The sequence below is a fragment of the Rhagoletis pomonella genome, unplaced genomic scaffold (assembly GCF_013731165.1).
Source record: "Rhagoletis pomonella isolate Grant_MI unplaced genomic scaffold, Rhpom_1.0 Rhpom_scaffold_00004, whole genome shotgun sequence".
NCBI lineage: Eukaryota > Metazoa > Arthropoda > Insecta > Diptera > Tephritidae > Rhagoletis > Rhagoletis pomonella.
The window spans coordinates 51,769,739-51,787,547 of NW_023458558.1; the positions used below are offsets into that span (position 1 = coordinate 51,769,739).

Genomic DNA, 17,809 nt, shown 5'->3' on the forward strand with positions numbered 1-17,809 from the left:
TATTAAACTAGCGTAGAATGGGTTTAAAATCAAACAAGCTTTCTAATTTAATATTATTGCACAGCAATATGTAAGTTTTTGTTTTGTATATAGAATATGTGATAATAAAAATAATTATTTTTAAAAATAAAATTCGTCAATTGAACTAAATGAACTATATGAACTCGTTCCCTGAGGTGACAGAACTACAACTGAACGGTTCACTTAAAATAACTAAAGTGCCCAACATTCGTACATACATAAAAAAATTTACTCCCACATGATGTATGTTTGTACTAGGAATGTTAATCGTGAGATCCCGGGATCCCGGCCTTTTTAAGGCCCCAAAAATCCCAAAAGTTTTCGGGATTTGTAATTTGCACTGATGGCAATATATATTTCTTTTTTTTTATTTAATAATTAATATTTTTTTATAAATGCCTAGTCATTATACATATAACACCGTGCAATAGTAAATTTTACACACAAAAATCAATATATTCGCGAAAGCATGGGCCAAATTCAGTAAAATTGCATTTTTAGTTTTTCACTCTGACGTTAGTAATTCAAAAAAGATTAAAAAAATTCAGTGAAATGCAAAAGTATAGGTATCAAATTAAAGAGGAGATCCTGACAAATCTAAACAGATTCAAGTTTTTGGTGCAGAAGGACTGGTATGTATTGAAATTGTCCTTTTAAAATTGTATCCTTAAAATTTCGCAATATTTGTTTTTGAAAAAATTATACGTTAAGGACTTATATAAACGCGACAAAATCTTTGAATTTCATTCTAACTTTATCAGCTTAAAAAAAATCGTATTCGTTCTTGTGAATGCAAAAAAAATTTAATTTTTTTTTTTAATTCCAAAGAAATTTCTTCTTTCATTTGGTGCTTTTTGGAATTAATCATATCTTTGAAATTACAAAGTCTTTTAAAATAAATCCTGACACCAGAGAGAAAAAATAAAAACGCCACTTTAAATAAAAAATGAGGTTTCAAACCCATTTATTTATTATTTATTTTATAGTAGGAGGGCTTCTCAAACATTATAGAAGCAATTTTTTAGATTTAAGTTGTTGAAAAGTAGTGAATATCTAAATTCCGGGATTGTGATAATGGCATCCTGAAAATTCCAGTCTAAAAAATCAACATCCCTAGTATGTACTAACTCGTATGATGTAGATTTGTTTGTGAAAGGGTTGATGAAATATGTAGCTGTTGAAAAACTCGACAGGACAGAGAATAATAAAGTAGAGAACAGAAATTATGGGTTTGCATGACGCAAAGAAAATAAAGGAAAGAAATTGACAAAAAATATATGGTAAAACCAAGAGGAGGACAATGAATGCTTGTACGTCATAGAGCGATTCATTCAAATCAAATGAAGCCAACGACAAATGAATGGAAAGCGAAATATGAACTTTGGCAAAAACAGCTAAAATAAAACAAAATAAACAAACCACAATGGATTGAATCGGATGTTCGAAGAAAAAATGATGTTATATCTCCGTTTTGCTTCAATTTGTTTTGTGGGCTTTATAAATGAAATAAGCTAACACATATTATAGGATTTTTTCTTCGGAGATAAATATGATCTGTCAAGATTTCAATTTCTTCGTGACTCTCACCAATTAAATATGTAAATACTTTTACAAAAAGTTTGAAAAACTTATTACCAAATATTGTTCACTCACTCAAAATAAAACGAGGTGCATAAAAAAATAGTTCTTGAACCACCCCCCGTTTTTAAAAGATGGATTTTACAGAGAATTAATTCAATATTTAAATCAACTTCAAAAAAACTCGACTATTTATAACTAGAATACCTTTAAGACCATCATGAACACCTTCCATATAGAAATCGTAATCCCGTTTCTTAAGCATTAAAGCGGCGTTAAGACGAAGAGTAGAACCGGGAATATTACGATCTGAGAAAGTATATACATACATAATCGGTCAGAATCACGAAAAAATCCAAACTTTGGGAGATCATACCTCCGTGGAATAGATACGTGTTTGCTTATTTTATGTATAGAACTCATAAACATTTTTTAAGTCAATCGAATGAGAAGTAAATGTGTGTATTAGGGTGGGCCGATTTTTTCGCTTCCATTTCGATCCACCGCGCAAAATTTATTATTAAATAGATGTCGAATAAAACTAACGGACTTTGTTTACATTTCAATACGTTTTAATCGAGTGCGCTATGAAGACTGAAGTATAAACGTTAGAATGAAGTATGTGTTGAATCAAATCAGCTTTTTGGTAATGCGGTTTTTTGCGTAGGCATAAAAAATATAATAATTTTTTTGTCTACTCACTTGGCGGTTGCGTTGTTGTTGTGGTCGCCAATGTTGTGGTCGTAGTGGCTGGCGGTTCTGTTACACTCTTTTCTAAATATTCGGTTGTTTGGATTTGTTCTCCTGAAATCGTTTGTTCATCGAAATCGCCAAAATCATTTCCATTACCACGAGCTACCACAACTGCTGCGCCAGCGTCTTTAGCTTCCGCTGTTGCGACATGGCCGTTGCCGTCGTGAGCACCATTCTTGTGAACAGCGCCAGCACCATGGCCACCATTGCCATTGCCGCCATTACTATTACCGTTTCCATTGTTGTTGTTGTTGTTATGTTTCGAATTCTTGCCGTTTTTATTGTTTTTGCCATTTTTGCCATGGCGTGCAGCATTGGCGGCAGCACTAGTAGTGCTGCCATTGTTGCCATTACCATTACTTCTGCCATTTCCATTTCCATTGCCGTTGCCGTTGCCTTTCCCCTTCCCGCTGTGATAATCGCCATTTCCGGTATTTCCGTTTTCATCATTTCCACTATGCAAGGGTATCGAATCTGGCTGTTCGATATAATTGTCCTCCATTGATGTGGGTTCCGATTTCTCTTTTGGCTGCATTTCAGATTTGCCATATTTCGTTTCGAGTTTTGCAGTTTTTCATTGTTTGGGGTTATTGGAAGTCGGTTATTAAAAATGGTTGAGTTTTCGATACAACAAATATCATAGTTTGTTTTCGTTGTTGTTGCAACATTGTTGAAGAGTTATTGAGGCAAAAGTGTTGTGTTGTTGGTTTCGTTATAATTGCAATATGGAAGTAAATAAGAAAAATGTGGAACGCGAATATAAAAATTTGATTATTTATGTACTTGTATATATAGTACATATGTACATATATATAGTATTTACATAGTTACATATGTGTGTATATGTATGTTCGGTAAGTTTTTTATAAATCATTTTTGTTTCCGGTTTATTCATACATATACGCATAGATGGACTATGCAATAACTATACAATTCAAAATTCAAGAGATAAAAACTGTTACTACTGTTAAGTACCTCATGTGACTAATCCTTGTCGATTCCATGTCTAATCTTTAGTATTTACTTTAGCAATTCTTACTACTTACTTTAGTTAGGACTGGAAATGGATTAGACAAGTTTATATTTTTTGAATTTTTAATTGTGTCATTATTGCAGAGGACCTTCGATATGTAACTTCAAGTTATAATGGAATACTTGTTGTAATTATTACATACGTACATTTCTGCATACGAAGCATGTACTTATACAGAGTTGCCTAGACCACTATTTGTTGGTGTTATTACCGGCTTTCGGTTTCGATCAGAAGTGGGTTAAACTGAATTACTACAGACTCGGATTTTGAGGGAAAAAAATGTAACTTTTGTGTGAAACTTTTTTCGAACTTCAACCCGGCTTGGTAAGTGGACGAAAATTATTTTATTGTAAAACGAAAAAATATGATTCACCTAGTCGGGATGCTCTTATCTTTTGGTATTATTACTGGCTTCCGGTTTCCTTTAGCATAAATTAAACGACTAATGTACCCTGGTTTGTGCTCTGCGCTCACTTTGGGACTCTACACGTTAAATAAGTTCCAATAAAAATGAAAATGGAGGCTCTTATGGTGCTTCTTTTTTTAGTGAAATCCATTGAAATTGTTCAAAATACCGCCATATGAATTTGTACAATTGACCACTGGAAACTATTTTGATAGTAACGCGCCAACCGAATTCGCTAGGTAATAAACCTAGACTTACGAAGCAACAGTGGGTTGCTGACATCCCATGCCCTCAAATTATAGTCTTTTGAACATGATGAATACTGCTCGATTTCGCTGATTACACATTTCATCTGTTACAATTCCATGTTGTATAATTTAGGCCCCATTACTTTTCATTTAGAGAATTTTGGCGACGAAAATTATGGCCGAACTTTTATAAGACCAACCACGACGACCTAGGAGCTGGTGTCCGGAGCGTGTTTATGTTATTAAGAGAAACAATGATAACAGCGGAGGAGATGGTCCCGAGTTCCCAGTCAACGACTAAGTATAACGAGGTACGATTAGCAATTTCGAGGCTCAAAAAAAACCAAGCTGCTTCTATGCAGAATATGGTTAGATGAACGCCCCACGACTGGAATTTAAGTGTACTCTGTCCACTCCACAAGAAAGGCGACCCCGTTATACGCGCCATCGACCTCGGAATCAGCCTTCTATGTATAAATCGGGAAGAGGTCTTATCTTTCATATTATATGGAAAACTGAAGCCCAAATTTTAACCAGGAGTTAACGCTTTACCAAAAAATGGTCCGCTATAGTCGCGCCGGGCACATTATATATAGCCCAATGTCTAATATGTATGCCAGAATGAGTTCAAAGTCTCATTTCTCATAATTTCGACGTCGGATCTACGGGAATGATTTAGGATTGGGCTGATAGGAAATCTGGCTTTTTCCGCCGTTTGTAAAGTGTTCTCCTACTTGGACCATAATGTTTCGAGCGAATGTGACCCAATCTTCATTGCGATTGATCGAACCCTTCATGAATGGCTTTTTGTGACACATGAAAAACAAAGAATTATTTTAACCTTGCCTTTCTTGAAGCAGAATTTAAAAATGTAGTAATTTTTCTTTGAAAATCAGCCTTGGTAAAAACAATTGGAGTGGTTTTGATATACTCGTACATAAATATTGTGTGGGAATTTAGGTAGAAAAACATTTTTGATACTCCGCTGCGCTGTGCTTAGTTTTTTAAGAGTAAACCGTTGCACAATTTTAGGCACTGTTTATAGGTAACAATTAGAATGAGGACCATGCTTCTAGAAAGTATCCCTTTTTTTTGGGCAAGTACAATTCTCCTTTCGCTAACAAAATTCGCAAAAGAAAAGCAGTAAAAAGTGAGAAGTTTTTTTGTATTAAACGAAAATAATCAAACCTTACACTGAAGAGATTTCCTCAAGGATAATGGAAATTGCAGCAACCATCACTGAATGAATACAAATGCACCGGCTTATTGCTAATCGATGTAATCGTTAACAGCATCATTATGCCAGCCACTTCACTTACCGGATATCCCCGAAAGATGTGTGTTGCCTGCTTGCGTGATGTCTGCCGTGGCGATGTGGGCGGTTGGCGATGTGTAGTTGTGGTGGTAACCGTCGTCAGCACTGGCGGCGGTGGAGGCGGTGGCGGCGCTCGGGTTGTTGTTGTAGTGGTGGTTGTGGTCGTGGTTGTTGTTGTCGTTAGGTAACCCAATTCGGCGAGACGTTTCATGTGGAAGTCCTTTTGAGCTTCGACTGTGGGGAAATAGAAGAAAATTAATTAAGCAACAGACGACAAAAATTATTAATGCTCATAAAATAAGTATATTTAATAAAGTTCACAAATTAATAATTAATTTGCAATATGAAGTCTTCTCCTTTTACCAAAAATACATATGTACGGATGTATGTGAGAAATGTGTACTCACCAACACACGGATTGAGCCAGAGTAAACGCCGCCAGCCCACACACTGGTAGAGATGCTGCGGATCGGTGCCCTGACAGGCGCAGGTTGTGCGCAACATTGTGCCTAGTATGCCAATCATGGCAATGCGGCAGCCACTCGGTCGCCCAGCGCACTTCTTTGTCACGCTGTCCACCGCACAGGCCTGCTCGTAGTACTCCAATTTAAGCCTAAATTAGTGTAGCGCGCGCGCGATAGGAAGAAAGATAAAGAAAGAAAAATAAAAAATACCGATTTATTAGTCTATTAAACTAAAAGTGAACAGATATGCGCTTTAAACGTAGGCCAGTACGTTACCATGCGCCAAGTGGCAAATCTGAAAAGTTTATCAGCAGCAATTTAGCAGCAAGCATACTTTGGACGCCAGCACAGAGCTGAAAGTTGCACAGTGAAAAATTGCTTAAATAAGCACTTGCTAGAACTAATTCTTCAGATAAATACATACACGCTGGTGGCCTTCCAGCGGCAGCACCAACAACATATCGAGCACAAACTTGACTTGGCTGCTTAGAATGCGCCAGCAACATGCTGATGCTGGCACAACATCTTGGCAACACGTTCAAGCTTTAATTGCCATGTCGTCGTTGTCTTAAGAGCACTGCAATTAAAACATAATTGAAGTTTTCAACGCTTCATCGTCTGGGCGTGCGTACGTTTGTAGTGTAAATAAGTGTGCAGCTGCACTTCGCTCCCACTTTAAGACAGCCAATTAGAAAGTGGGCCATAGGAGTGTTAGCTACATAGTAGAAGGAGCGTTTGAGCGCATTGCTTGTCCTCTGAAATTTTAGATGACACAAAATCAACACTTCCATACCTGCGATTCCTTTCTTTATCACGTCACTTCATTTCTCGAAACACGCCAGGCGTGCTTGGAATGTTTTTTTTTTTTTTTTTTTTGTTTGAGGTTGCTATTTTCTCTATGCTTCCTAAGAAACTGGTTGGCGTTTTGCTGACAATCTCGTCCTTGGATTGACTCAACTGCATTGCGGCAACTTCGATTTACCCAGCAGTTGTGATTTTAGTTGAAGTGAAGGAACAAAGCTTCCCGCATGTTTTCAGCTGTTATAGCAGCTAGTGTGAAAAAAAATAGTTTAAAACTTTTACGTTTTAATGGCGCAGGGATTTTATTTTTTTTTTGAGTTTCACCAGTTTCCTTCGATGATTCATCTGTTGCATGCAAGACGCGTTCATGTATTTGAATAGCAGAAGGCATCTGAGCGGAAATTTTTTAGCTTTTTCTTTACGACATGCCCAATTAAATGGATTAATGTATCATTACTTTCTTTATTTCCCCAGACGTACACTGTCGATCGAAAGTGAGCGCATGGTTGTTACAACGCTTTTGTTTTGTTATATATTTGAAATGTGTTTCAAGATAAACATTTTTATTAAATTTTTTTTTTTTATGAAAATATGGTTCATGCTTTAATCAAAACCACATAATTCGAACTGTATACTTAGAAAAATTCAACAACTTTTCATCTAAAGTTTCAAACCTTTAGTCTGAATTTTTAGGGCGTCCGCAGGTACGGTCTGGGGAGGGGGCCGACGCAAGTCTGCACAGTGGGCAATTTCGAATAGGGGTATGGAATTATTTAATAACTGGAGTAAAACCTCAAGTACGCCAACAAATATTAGGTAATACGCTAATAGAAGGCTGGGCATGAATATTATTGCTTTTAATCACACTGTTATAGTAATAGTATATAGGAAGCCTTCAGTGTACATCTTTGGCACTAATTTGCTTCTTGAAAATCTTTGACTCATTGAATTAATTCCGCTCATTACTCACTGTGTGGCGTCCTTTAAGCAAGGTCATCACATTTTGGTAGGCTGTTATTTACTGGAAGTGCTTTTGTAGTGCCGTTTGTAAAAGCTGATTTGAGGCCATTAAACATTATTAACTTATCATAGTATTTATTCGTATTCATATGTATGCATATGGCTTGGAATAATTAACATTTATGCAGTTATAACCTTCAATTTATGCTAATTGATTATAGTCCTAAAAGTTATATTTCTTCTGTGTTTGTATGTGTGCATAAAAGTTGTGTCCAAACTTTGTATTAACGAGGTTTTAATGGAGGTCACTTAATAACTTGCGTTGTCAGGATTGAACAATATAATACATACGAAAAGTGCAAGGTACTACAGAAATTCGACAGGTTTCTTAGTGTTTTTTTTTTCAACAATTTATTTAAAAACCATTTTTTGTTGTAAAAGCTCCTGCAGCACCGTTCGATAAAAATAAAAAATTTTGAAACAACGAATAAAGTGAAATCGCGTTTTTAGTTTCTCTCTGATATCAGGATTTTTCAAAAAGGATTTTAAAATTAAAAATAATATGATTATTTCCAAAAACAAATATTTAAAATAATCCACAGCAATGTAGAATAACAATATGGGTTCCAAGTGAAAGAAACATTCTCTAGAACCAATAAGTAAAAAAGTATGAGTTCGGATGAAACCGAATTTTATATACCCGGCGCAGGTATCAACTATCGTCGTTCAAAATTCCTTTAAACTGCCTAAAAGTCTATAACAGTCTTATTTATTGTGGAGAGATTGTTGTAAGTATTAACTTGGAGTAAGTGAACGTCCTCAGTTATTGAATTATCTGAGTTTTCGTATATCCCAAAATTTCCAGTATACGGGAAGTCGGTTCTATTTTAGTCCGATTTGAATAATTTTAAACGAACTAATTTTTCGTGCCTAGGTTATTAAATACCGTTTTTGGTAGAAATTGATAAATGGGTGACCAAGACACAAGTACACATTTTTGGTCAGAAGTGGGCGGAGCCACGCCCAAAATCCAAAAATTTATAATAATCTAATTTTCTACTCAGTGGTCATTGCAATAATCGATTTTGAGTCAATTAGCTTCAGTACTTACTGATTTATGGTAGTTTTCGTGTTTCTGTAAATTACCGTTATACGGGAGGTGGGCGTGGGCGTTATATTTCCCGATTACAAATTTCTTAGCTAGACTACGGTTGCCAGACGTACTGATTTTATCAGCGCAGTACTGATTTTTCAACTCTTGTATTGATTTTATTTACTTCTTCAATCAGTACGCTAATGTCATAGTTTTTAAAAATTTGTTTTGAATTTTCAATTCAAAACAAATACTTTAGGACTTTCTTAAGGTTTACACATAGCGTTGGAACTTCCTTAAACTGTACTGTAAAAAGTAAGAAGAAAATAATTTTTATTATTTTTATACTAGTTGAAAAAATTATTTAAGCCATGAGGAAATATAGATGAAGTCCTTAAAAAGTGGTACTTTTTCATAGTTTGAAAAATATTTGATTTTGTTTTTTTTTTTTCAATGTCACACAAACGAAGCAATTGAGGGGATCTTGAATACAAAGTTTGTTTCCTGCCGCAAAGAGAGAAACCGGCTTCTAATTAAATGAGTGATTTCGGTGCCCCAAAAAGCAAAGAGTCCTATTCACCTATAATTTTGTAAGAAGGGCTCCTTAAATCCTCCAGTTTCTTCTTGTTTGAAAATTTATATTTTAATTCAAGGACTAGATTACAAAAAAACACTTTATATATTCGGAGCGCTCCGAAAACGCTCTTTCAAGAAGTTGCTGTGGGCGTGCTTTGTGCTTTGTTCGACGTAAAACTTTAAAAATTGTTCCATGGAAATAATTAAAAAAGTGGTCTAATGATTTTTAAAATCTGAAATGTTCGTGCAAAGTTTCAGATCTAACCCTTTAATTTGATACAAGACTTGTCTCTGCACAATTAGTAGATCGCTGGGGATAAGCGCCTTATCTCAGAATAATAAATAGTATAGATTTTTAATTAATAAAATGTATTTGTTGAATTTGTACACAGTTACTGTTTTTGCATATTCTGCTTTTACCATTTTCTCATTACTTTCATACTATTTTTGGTTTTCAGTTTCTATACTTCTTTGAGCTATGAAATAGTTCTTGAGCTATGAGTGGTTGATGTGTTTAGGCGCCCACATTCGAGATTCCCTCCGGGCCCTAAATTCCTCTCTACGGCCCTGTATGTGTATAATACTCGTATCATTTCGAAGGATAGTTAATCAACACACATAAAAGTATGCACGCATTCTTACATTGAATGTACATATGTATGTTCACGTGACATAAGTCAATTTGATTGATTACTCAAGCTTTCATTGGGTAATTGAATGCTTGAAACGGGTGTCGTGCGCATACATAAATATACCTACAACTCGAATGAATTGAATTTAATGCCATTGATTGGCAGTGAAAAGCATTGAATGGGAAGATTTATGTGTAAATGAAACACATAAATATATTAATTAATTGCCTCCATCACAGCGCTGTGGTTAAGAAAAGTGATAAGTTGATGACTGAGCTTTTACTTTAAAGAGAACCATATATGCACACGCAAATTGAGATGACACAATGTGCAAGGGATTGGAAAGTCCCAATAAGTCTGTTCGTTGAGGACGTAATAAGCTGGTCTATATCTGCCTTAAAGCCTTATGGTTAATTCACACCTTGCTTTCTTGATGGTGTTGTGCAGATTATTTCTTTTAAGATAATTAAACGTGAATGCAGGTAAGTTGATCAAATTTTGAGCAGCAGCATCAGTTAGTTCATTTCCCGGGGGTTCAGCGTGTGCTGGAATCCACATTAGTTTCTGATGGAAGAGATGGTTTTATTCGAGTTGGAGTGTGATTAAATTGCTGCGATGCATAATTTTCTATCAGCTGAGAAAATAGTAAACATTGAAAACCTCCGATCGTATTTCTGCCATGATAAAGCTACTCACAGAAATCCATTTTCAGTTCGGAGGTGGCGTAAAACTGCAGGTTCCTGGATTTGTGTAATAACAAACACACAAATTGGAGGAGAAGCTCGGCCAAACACTTAGCAAAAATGGAAGCGCCAAATATTAACTATCTACACATATAACACGCGCAGTGAGTTTTCGTCCGGGATGAAAGATCTACACCGTTTGCGTGATTTTCAAAAATGGGGCGTCAGTGCTAGGCCTGTAGATGTGCAAACTGGTTTTATTTTTTCGAACAGAGTTTCCATCTGTAGAGAACAATTGATCAATGTCATAATAACCGCACCGTTCGTTCGATTTTCCGAAAAGAGGTGTCAAATTAAAAGGCCTGGACTCCAGATATGCAATAAAGTTTTACCTTTTTGAAAAAAGTTGCTAACTTTGAATAAATTATACCCAAATTATCTAAAAAAAATCAAATATTAAAACCTTAAGGAGGGTTGCCACCTGTTTAAAAAATAAAACTAAATCCGAATTATGGATTAACTAGGAAAAAAATGTTTCAACATATGGGTCCCAAACGAAAGGGGGCTCAGAAGGTAGCAGTTTGAAAATATCTTGAAGTGGGTTGCAACCTGCTTGCAATGTTGAATTTAGTTGACTTATCGAAAAGTTATATGAATTTTTTATAATATGGATGTCAAATGAAAGATGGTTAAGAAGTCTTTAGTTTACATATTAAGACTATTTGTGAGGTGTGAAAGAATTTCTTCTTCATACTTCTTTTAAATACGATATTTAAACGTTCTTCAGCCAACGTTGCAGTCAAATTTAAACGTATTTAGTTTAAACTAAGTTTGAACGCTCAATCTGGCAGGATCAAACTGAGTTTAAATTACACGGTGCTACAAAAAAAGGCATCATATACACCCGAAACACAACCTAGTTTAGATTTTAGCTATGGTCGAGTACAACATCAAAGTAGGTTCCGTATAGTTCCTGAACCCTCGATTTGTTATTTAACTATTTAAAAACAAACGTTATGTTAACCTCTTGACTATTTTTCATCCGATTTTAAAGCCCGAACATGTTTTGAAAAGAGGTTTTATAGACCGGTAGAACAATCAAAAGTATGTATGTATGTATATAAAACTTCGTCGAGATCGGTCAATTTGATTTTGAGATACACATAAATCATATAAAAGGGTGGTACCACGCCCATTTTAAGAACGATTGTATATATGAATTTTTAGTAAATATTGATGACCTCCTTAGCTACACTGCTCAAAAAAGTGAACGTCCGGTACATACACTACACACTAGTGTTGGAACTAATCGATTGATTTTTTAATAAATTTGTTAATTCGATTTAACATAAAATAAAATCTAAATCATTAATCCTCAATTTGATTATGTAGGTTTGGTGATTAATTAATTTATGCTGGAATTTTCCTGTGCACACAAGTTAATCGGATATGGCTAGGTCCCTTTTCCTCATCAATATGGTGTGCATTTTCATTAAGATCTATTCTAACAGACGTTGTGCAAACTAAGTATTAATATCTCTCTGAACATGTGCGATGGGGTGTAAAAATTCCAAGTTTATGTATTACTAATACAAAAAGTTATAATTTCTTATAAGCGTGAAACACAAAATTTAAAATTCGGACAACTAGACCGCTTAATCAGGTTTTCCTTTTAATTGGATTAACCATTAATGAAAATTAATTAATCTGAATTCCAACCGACGATTAACGGTTAAAAAAAAATTTTATCATTTACCGTACAGTTGTTTACGATTGATTAGTTTTAATAGTTAATTTTTAATCGATAATCAGATTAATATTTTGCCAACACGGATACACAGATATACATACATAAGTTCAAGACCGTATTTAAGCTTTAATGTCTTAACTTCGACAATTTTTATACAATAACATTTGATGAGGTATCACTTTATTCGAAAATAAATGTTCTTTTAGGTAAATACTAGATATTTGGGCAACTTTCTTAGAAATTTTTTAAATGAACCATAGTCAAAGTTGAAAAAATCAAGAAAAATTGGGGCTTATTACGAGCTTTGTATGACGATATTTTCAGTTGCAGTGGCACTATTTCCAAAAATTCTCTGGAACCGTGTTTACGGATGTTAAATGCAGATGCGATGTTTCTTTGTTTTTGTTGTTCTTGAATAGAAAATTTTGGCACTAATTTTTCAAACTTTTTTGATAAAAAAACTTTTTTCGAGGATATTGAGCTATATATGAAGTGGATGCGAAAAATAAAAAATATCGCTTTAAGGATTTGGCAAAATCTACCTGCGGCAATTTTAGTTTTCGCATCCAGTTCATATATATCAATGTAGCTCAATATCCTCAAATAAAATTTTTCTTAACAAAAAAGTTTGAAAAATTCGTGTCAAAACTTTTCTATTCAAAAACAAAGAAACATCACATCTGCATTTAAAATTCGTAAACGAGGTTCCATTTGATTTTAAGAAATAGTGCCACAGCAACTGAGAAATATCCTCACAAAAAGATTAAAAATTGAAAGTGGCGGCAAACTTCAAACTCATGGCTTATTAAAATTTAAGCGATGAAAACTAAACTAAGTCTAACAATATACTGTTACATAATTTGTTAGGTTTTTGAAATCGGATGAAAAATAAAAGAAGCTGTTAATAGATAAGGGCATCAAGTGCGAAATAACTGTTGTTTTAAATAAATACAAAGGGAGAGTTCAGGAACTATACGAAACCTATTTTCATGTTTTACTCGACCATAGCTACACCAATACTGGGTTTTGTTTCGGGTGTGTATGATGCCTTTTTTTTCGTAGCACCGTGTAGTTTCAACTCAGTTTGATCCAGCCAGATTGAGCGTTTTAAAATGGTTTAAACTAGATTTGAATTTAAAACTGCCCACTGAGTTTAAACTTAGTTTAAACGACAAACAGAGTTAAACTCGAACTGAAAAACTGGCAGCTAGTCTGACGGCCTCTTGAAAGATAATGGCCCATTTAAATTTTGTTGAACATGTTCCTCTATGACGGGCTCTGTCTATGTATTTATTATTAGGCAGCGTTAACAAATCCAACTAGTTAGTTAGTCGACCGTATCTACATACACAGATACCGTATTAGATGTGTCGCATATCAAATGAGTATCGCCATTAGCGCATTTTGGTTATTTACTCTGGAACCAAAGAGCGATTCACTTAAAAGGCAATTAAATTCGCAGCCACGTAGTTTGTGGTCGTTCAGTTTGCACCCAGTAACGACGAAGTGGCAAACGATCAACGCAACAGCCAGGCGCATAAGTGCAATTACAACGACGCTTATAAATACCCATCCATACTTGCTTGTATGCACCTACCTCGTATGTAGATGCGGAAGTACGAGTACGTAACCATGTCTGTTACGTTGCAACGATATGAACATTAACGTTCACATATGACTATGTGCAAGTGTTGGTTAGAGAGTGTATTAATATCCTTCTTAACTCCCGTCACGCCAAAGAAAAGACATCCTCGTGCCAGCAAGCGAAGTAAACTTAGCAAAAACTTCAATGGCGCGCCTTTCCGCATGTTTGCCACACTCATATTATGACAGATATGCAGTTTAGTTTAGTTGTTTGCCAGGGCAAACAAAATTATTGACAGCATTTGCCGCTAGCAGCTGCTGCATACATATGCCACATTTGCAGCAGCTATATGTTGGTACATACATATGCACATTAGGGTGGTTCAAAAACAGTAAAGTCGGAATTGTAATGCTCTCACCCCTTAGGATTGTTCTAAATCGAAAAAAGTATACAATTATTTTATTTATTTATTTTGAAATCAAAAAATATTTAGAGGTCGCTCAAAGCGCTCAAAGTTCTCGATGTATTTTTATATGGGGAAAAACATCTTTTCGTAGAAATGGTATAGAACTCTTGAAAATCAATATTTTTCGATCGGAAGACTGTGGTTGTCTTCAGGAGACTTTCAATAATAATACCCATTTCTTTATTTAATAATTTTTTAATACTAACGATTTTTAATTGGTCCGCCCATTGCCTTTTTCGGGGTTTTTGTGGGTTTTTGGTGGACCTATAAATTATAGTTGCGATGAAATATGAGTTAAATAAACAAATGGGTATTATTATTGGTAATCCCCTGCAGATAACAAGGATTCGAAAAATATTGATTCTTAAGAATTCTATACCATTTCTACGAAAAGTTGTTTTTTCCCCATATAAAATACATAAAAAAATTTGGGCGCTTTGAGCGACCTCTAAATATTTTTGATTCCAAAATAAAAAAGTTGGGATCTATTTTTTCGGTATAGAACAATCCTTGGGATGAGAGCCTAAAAATTCCGACATTACTTTTTCACATGCATTTTTTCGGTCCACCCTAATGTACATACATATATACTTACATACAATCTATGTGTCAGCATATGTTGGCGTGTGTTTGCCCCGTAAATAATTTTGAGGAACGTGTCACTTTTAATAACAACTCTACTCATCTTCGTTGAACTTTCGTGCTACGCCTCCTTGTGTTATACATATATGTACATATACGTATGTATGCGCGCACGTGAGTACAGCTAATGGCAGGCAACCTGCATATTTCAGCAAAGTGTCAATTTTATGATGCATTGATGCAGAATCTGAGGCAGGTGCCCACAGCAGGCAATCATTTTTCGCCTGTTCCATCTCTGTTCTCTCTGCCATACGCATAAGTATTACACCATCAAAGTACGTACTCGCACTACATAGAGTCTCGTTTTTAATGACTAATCGCCTTGCAGATGCTTTCATATAGACATAACGATTACCATGCAAATGCAACGCTGTTGTTGTGGGTTTTAATTAGAGCGTTGCTTACTAACAGCTAAACACTTAAGTTCATACCAAGATTAGCAGTCGGTTAGAGTTTGTTTAATTGTATTGTCGGAAAATTTCGGGAAGTTTGAAAATAGGTAGCTAAAATTACTTATAAGTTTCTGACGAAATAAGTTTAAAAGTATTATATTTAGAGATCTGTTATGAGTTCACTGGCATTAGCGATCAAATTGCTATGATTCGCATCAAAGCTAAAATCAACAAACAATAGCCTCATTTATGCGCGACCCTATTAAGCTGGCATTTCAGGGTACTATTTTATATATATATAAGGAAAATTTTAAAGTTAGGGGGGGGGGGGGGGGGCTCGAGTACCCCCCTGCCCCTACCTCTCTACGCCCATGGATCAGTCCACAGTCCATAGCCGCTAAACCAAAACGTAGAATACGTGATATTATCAAGAGCACATTCAAGTTAAAAACGGTACATTGAATATTCGTTTTGATTTCATTGCATCAAATTTAATAAATCAATACAAATACAAATTATTAAAAATTATCAATATAGTAGCGGAACCACATTAACTGCAGTCATATGCGCCATGAACTAATAAATATATGCCAGGTCGAATATCTTCTGTGAGCTAATTTTTGACTAGCGCCATCTGTCATTACTTCGATTCATTTTTATTTCGCCCTACAGAAATTTGCGTTACTTTTAATACAAATTTAAGTCCCAATGTTAGTAAAAGTTTTCGTGTTCGTGCTCGCCTTCGTATTGTCTTCGTCTTTGGGCTTATGTATAAATTAGCTATGTTCGACTTTTAAAACAAGTTGCAACCTTCCTACATATCGTTTAGAAATAAAGTTTTTCTTAAAGCCATTTTGATTTATATCCATATTGTAGTAATGGATTTTACCTAACGTTGACATTGGTTTGGTCTTTGTAAACAGGTGGCAACCCTGTTCAATAGAGTTTTAAACTAAAACTTTTTCAAACCATTATCTTCTGATACCCATATTATGATGCATAGTTAAATTATCTAATTCCCTTAACTCCTTAACGCTCCAGCTCTGAAAACATTCAGCACGGTTTGCGATGCTTGTAACAGCCGAAAAAGAAGGAAGAGAATTTCCTTTAATCTAGGTGAATTTAGTCTTTAAAACAGGTGGAAACCACCCCTACATTTAGTTTAGAAACAGAGTTTGCTCAAAGCCATTTTGATTGATATCCACATTATAGTAATTTCTTTAACCGATTGCATATATTTAATTTAAATTTCTAAATAGGTGGCAGCCCTCTTCAAAATATTTTCAAACCACAATATCTTTCGTCTGACACCCATATGATAATACATATTTAAATTCCCATTGCCTTAATTTAAGCTATAATTTATTTTTTAAACTGATGGCAACCCGCATATACATATTTAATAAAGCAGTAACGAATTTTCAAAACCATTTCGATCGATATTTTAAGAACTTATTTAACTAACTAAATAATTTGTATTTAATTTTTATTAAATTTTTTTGCAAAAAATATAACGTTATTGCAAATTCACAGGTCAAGCCTTTTAATTTGATTCCTCGAACCTAGGGTACAGAGCTGATGATTAATAAAAAAAGCTTTCGCGTATTATGCATACATAAATGTACATTCATATCAACATTAGACTGTGCCAAATAAAACGACAATTTTTTTTTTTCTTTCGGTGCCTTAAGAAGATTTCATTGTCGGTCACAAAAAAAAGCTGTGGCTACCCCAGATTGTGTCGAGAACTCGACTGCTCGGTTTCTCGGGTACCGAAATGCTCGAGAATGTGCGAGCAGAAATCGAAAGCCCTACTTTTTAGCCCATTTATGGAAGCGAGGTATCTATGTATATAGAAAAGTTTTTCATTTGATTTTTTTTTCGTTAAAATTGGCAATTAAGTGGAAGTTTCATACATAGCTCTAACGCTAAATTTGAAATGATAATGTTAAACTGAACCTCATCCAGCCCGAGCTGCAGGAAAATGCTAGTTTGCTACATTTTTTATTGTATTTTTTAAATTCTGCATTATTTTGCGGTCGAATAAATAAAAAAATTAAAAAACGCCTTTAAGCAATAATTCGGGGTGCCCCAAGATTTTAGGTGCTCCACTTTAGTACTGCTTGAGTTTGTCCTGCTCTTTAAGGCTCGAAGTAGTCGCACGGTTTGCAAGCGCTATCGACCACGAAAGTCGTACTAGTTAATGAAGCGATATTTTGTGTCTAGGAATTACAATTGTCCACGCTGTCATACATTTTACACTTTGATAAGTATAGCACATACGTATGTATGTAAACACAAATGAGTACGTATGTATGTTAGAGCAGAAAAATTACAGAAAAAAGCACAAAACTTGCTCTAACATTCGATATTTGCAAACCTCAAAATTCGCCTAACGAAAGTACCAAATC

The 17,809-nt window shown here is 34.9% G+C and overlaps 1 protein-coding gene across 1 annotated transcript in view; it reads right to left on the bottom strand.

Annotated features, from left to right (window-relative positions):
• The window catches only part of LOC118737764, a 188,302-nt gene that overhangs the window by 3,521 nt on the left and 166,972 nt on the right, over positions 1-17,809 (bottom strand). The window contains exons 12-14 of the mRNA XM_036468510.1: positions 5,762-5,967; positions 5,359-5,588; positions 2,302-2,881 (exon numbers count right to left, since the gene is read on the bottom strand). Of these exons, the coding sequence (XP_036324403.1) occupies positions 2,302-2,881; positions 5,359-5,588; positions 5,762-5,967 (1,016 nt within the window). The remainder of the gene's footprint in view (positions 1-2,301; positions 2,882-5,358; positions 5,589-5,761; positions 5,968-17,809) is intronic.